This window comes from Austrofundulus limnaeus, unplaced genomic scaffold (assembly GCF_001266775.1).
Source record: "Austrofundulus limnaeus strain Quisiro unplaced genomic scaffold, Austrofundulus_limnaeus-1.0 Scaffold307, whole genome shotgun sequence".
NCBI lineage: Eukaryota > Metazoa > Chordata > Actinopteri > Cyprinodontiformes > Rivulidae > Austrofundulus > Austrofundulus limnaeus.
In genome coordinates this window covers 611,951-614,915 of record NW_013952709.1, presented here as the reverse complement: position 1 = coordinate 614,915, position 2,965 = coordinate 611,951, and the positions used below count along the sequence as shown (strand labels likewise).

The 2,965-nt window shown below is 37.7% G+C and overlaps 1 protein-coding gene across 2 annotated transcripts in view; it reads right to left on the bottom strand.

The window, feature by feature from the left end:
* Positions 1-2,965, bottom strand: part of LOC106527071 (protein FAM102B) — a 31,580-nt gene that overhangs the window by 22,293 nt on the left and 6,322 nt on the right. For both annotated transcript variants that reach the window (XM_014021832.1, XM_014021831.1), the window contains exons 2-4: positions 999-1,119; positions 612-641; positions 93-209 (exon numbers count right to left, since the gene is read on the bottom strand). In XM_014021832.1, coding sequence (XP_013877286.1) covers positions 93-209; positions 612-641; positions 999-1,119 — 268 coding nt within the window. The remainder of the gene's footprint in view (positions 1-92; positions 210-611; positions 642-998; positions 1,120-2,965) is intronic.

The following is a 2,965-nucleotide window of genomic DNA, read 5'->3' as shown; positions in this document are numbered from 1 at the left end:
GATCCCTTTAAAAGGAAATTATTCACAACTCAAAAACAAACTCTCTTGTCTCAATGAGGTAACTCAGACAGCTGAGGATATTTAAACGTTACCTTGAGAATGGAATTATCTTGCCGAGTGTTTTTGGTATCGTAGCCTTCCAGCAGACACCTCCGAGTTGTATTTCCTGAGCCGGCAAACTCTGCTAAATTCAGATCTGCAAAACCAAGCTAAAAGGAGACAAAATGTCACAAGRTGGGGCTCTTTTCTTTTCTTTTCTTTTTTCACATTAGCAACAGGATTATTTCTGGATGCCAGTGGCAGCACGCAGGGACATGAAAAGAATTTGAATGAAACAGATAATTTTTCTTTCATTATGAKTATGAAACCTTCAGAAACTTGGGTTAGAATTGTTTTTTCAAACACAAGTKGGATTAGTTCATTGTGCTCAGTAAACAATTGTTTTCAGCTATTCTGAGCAGAAAACACGTGACATAATGAGGCAACCTTCAGGCGATGAAAGCCATCTGTTAGCTGCAGGCTAGCAACATCAATATGTCTTATTATTGTAAAACCAGGAGAACAAGAAGTTGGTTAAAGAGATCAGAGTGTGACAAACTGACAAGAATTACCTTTGCATACGCCTTTCCACCTTTAAGCTCCTGAAGAGGAAAAAAAAAGTTACCAAAAGGTTTGTAGATGAGAAAATATTTCAGTTGAAACAGGAATAAATGCAGTGATAATTTTCACAAATAAAGCCTATTTGTTTATTCTAACTGGTATTTGTTAATTTTATTATAGAAATATCTTGACAGATGAATAACATCACAATATTGACTATCACTGAACTTCTTTATTTAAATGTTTCACATGGAACTGCCAGGTTTCAACTCACCACAACCCACATGGTGCTTCTCTAACTAAAACTGAGAAACTGTTTTTGTTTGATGCGCCTAGATTTAAGAGCAGCTTATTTAATCTTTGTCAAAAATTCTCCATTTGTAAGGGACACGGCATACCTTTCTGACAGACACACGACACACACAGGGATCCAGGACACCGGTTCCTGCGTTGGCGCTCATTTTGCAAGGGAAGGAGAAGCGCTTCCTCCACCGGACACAGTTGGCCTGCACCGGTTCCCTGCAACAGGAAGTCACCRAGAATTAGACCGCCTTAAAAAGGTCATATTAGAAAAGGTCAGATATGGTTTGGATTTGTGCGAGGGGGTTGCATGCAGGATTCTTAAAGGCCAAATCACAATAAGCTTTGGAGAAAGTTCAGGGAGATCAGTGAAGTATTTTATTACTTATGTAGAATCATCCTTTAACTCCRGCTCATATCAAAACCCCCTGATAAACAGAATGTTCGGAACAAAACACAAAAATACTGAGGTGGGCCGAGAAGCATGTATTCAAATAAAACACAAATGTATTCAAGCATGCAAAACTCTGGAGTCAAACAACTTCTGCTATTTTATGAAAACATGATGAGAAACTTCATTTTAATTATGAAAGAGAGTAGTGGGAAGCACTAATCTAAAAATTAGTTCCACTAGCCCTAAAACACTAACTCAAACATTTAGGTCCCCTAATTCTAAAGCACTAATGCACTGAAAGTTTTAGCAAAAGCTAATTCTAAAGCACTAAAATAACCCAGTCAACCCATGAACATTCTTCAACAGACAACATGAGTCACATGTTGTCATTTTGCTCTCTTAAGACTTATCATTGATATTCCACAGCTGTATTTGAGTTCACATATTGTCAATATATTGTCACCTGGTGGATAAGTGACACACATATGAACAAAATGTGCGACAACTTTCAGAGTTAACATTAATGTTGATCAATAACATTTATTCACCTCAGTTTAGTGCTTCTAAATTTAGCAAGTGCTAATCCACTAATACATTTTAAAATTAGCAAAAGCCCTAAAGCACTAATCAGGAAACTAGTTCCCCTATTAGTGCTTTAGGGGAACTGTGCCCACCACTGATGAAATATTTTACAGTACTATAAAGCTAAAGTAATAAACTGTAAGTATGACTTAATAAGTAATATTTAGCATGAAACCTAAAAGCAACACAAACTGTGGAGAAAAGACCAAAACGTTTGCACCAGGATGGATTTCCTGTCGTGACTAGGGTTGGGCAAAATCGTATCGTATCCAATTAATCGTCAGAAAAACTTTATTCAGTTATTTTTTTTGGCACTTGACGGTTAATACAAGTAACACCACCAGGCAGTCTGCGCCATGCTCCTCTCCGCTTCAAATATGACGAACATTAAAAAAAACGTTCCGTAATTTATTCATCGTAACTCCGGTTTTACTTGGTCTATCAACACATTTAAAAATTGATGTATTGCCCGAAGTCTGTACTTTTGACTCAATTTGGAACAGATTTTTACGGAAAGTAAATTTCTCCCATTAGCGTGATTTAAATTGGTCATGAGATTAGGGCATGCAGGCGTCCAGGGGATTAATATTAAATGTTATCGGCTAAATACAATTATTTGATTAATTTTTTTGCCAATATCCCCAATCAATCCTAGTTGTAACCTTTGATTTTTGCATCCTGGATTGATTCTTTTTACTGCCGTGGGACTTGATTTTATGTTTTGTTTCCTCTGTTACCATCTCCATCACACAAGTCACGAAAGAAAACCACAGAAACTGAACGAGATTAAAAATTCTTACAGATTCAAGCTGCCAACACAAGCTTACGTGATTAACCTAGGTAGTTAATAAAACAGCTGAATAATGCGCAGCTCGTTTGCCTCAATTGATTCGCGTGACTGATAAATTTATGGGTTACAATTGCAGAAGTGACACACACACACACACACACACACACACGTCCTCCTCCATCTTGAGGTTAAACTGCACGCGAGTTGCAGGCTGCTCTCAGCCAAAATGATGAGGCAAAGTGAAAGAGAAAGAGCGAGCGTGGGCAGAATTACGATGCCACAGATGGCCTCACTTTTCC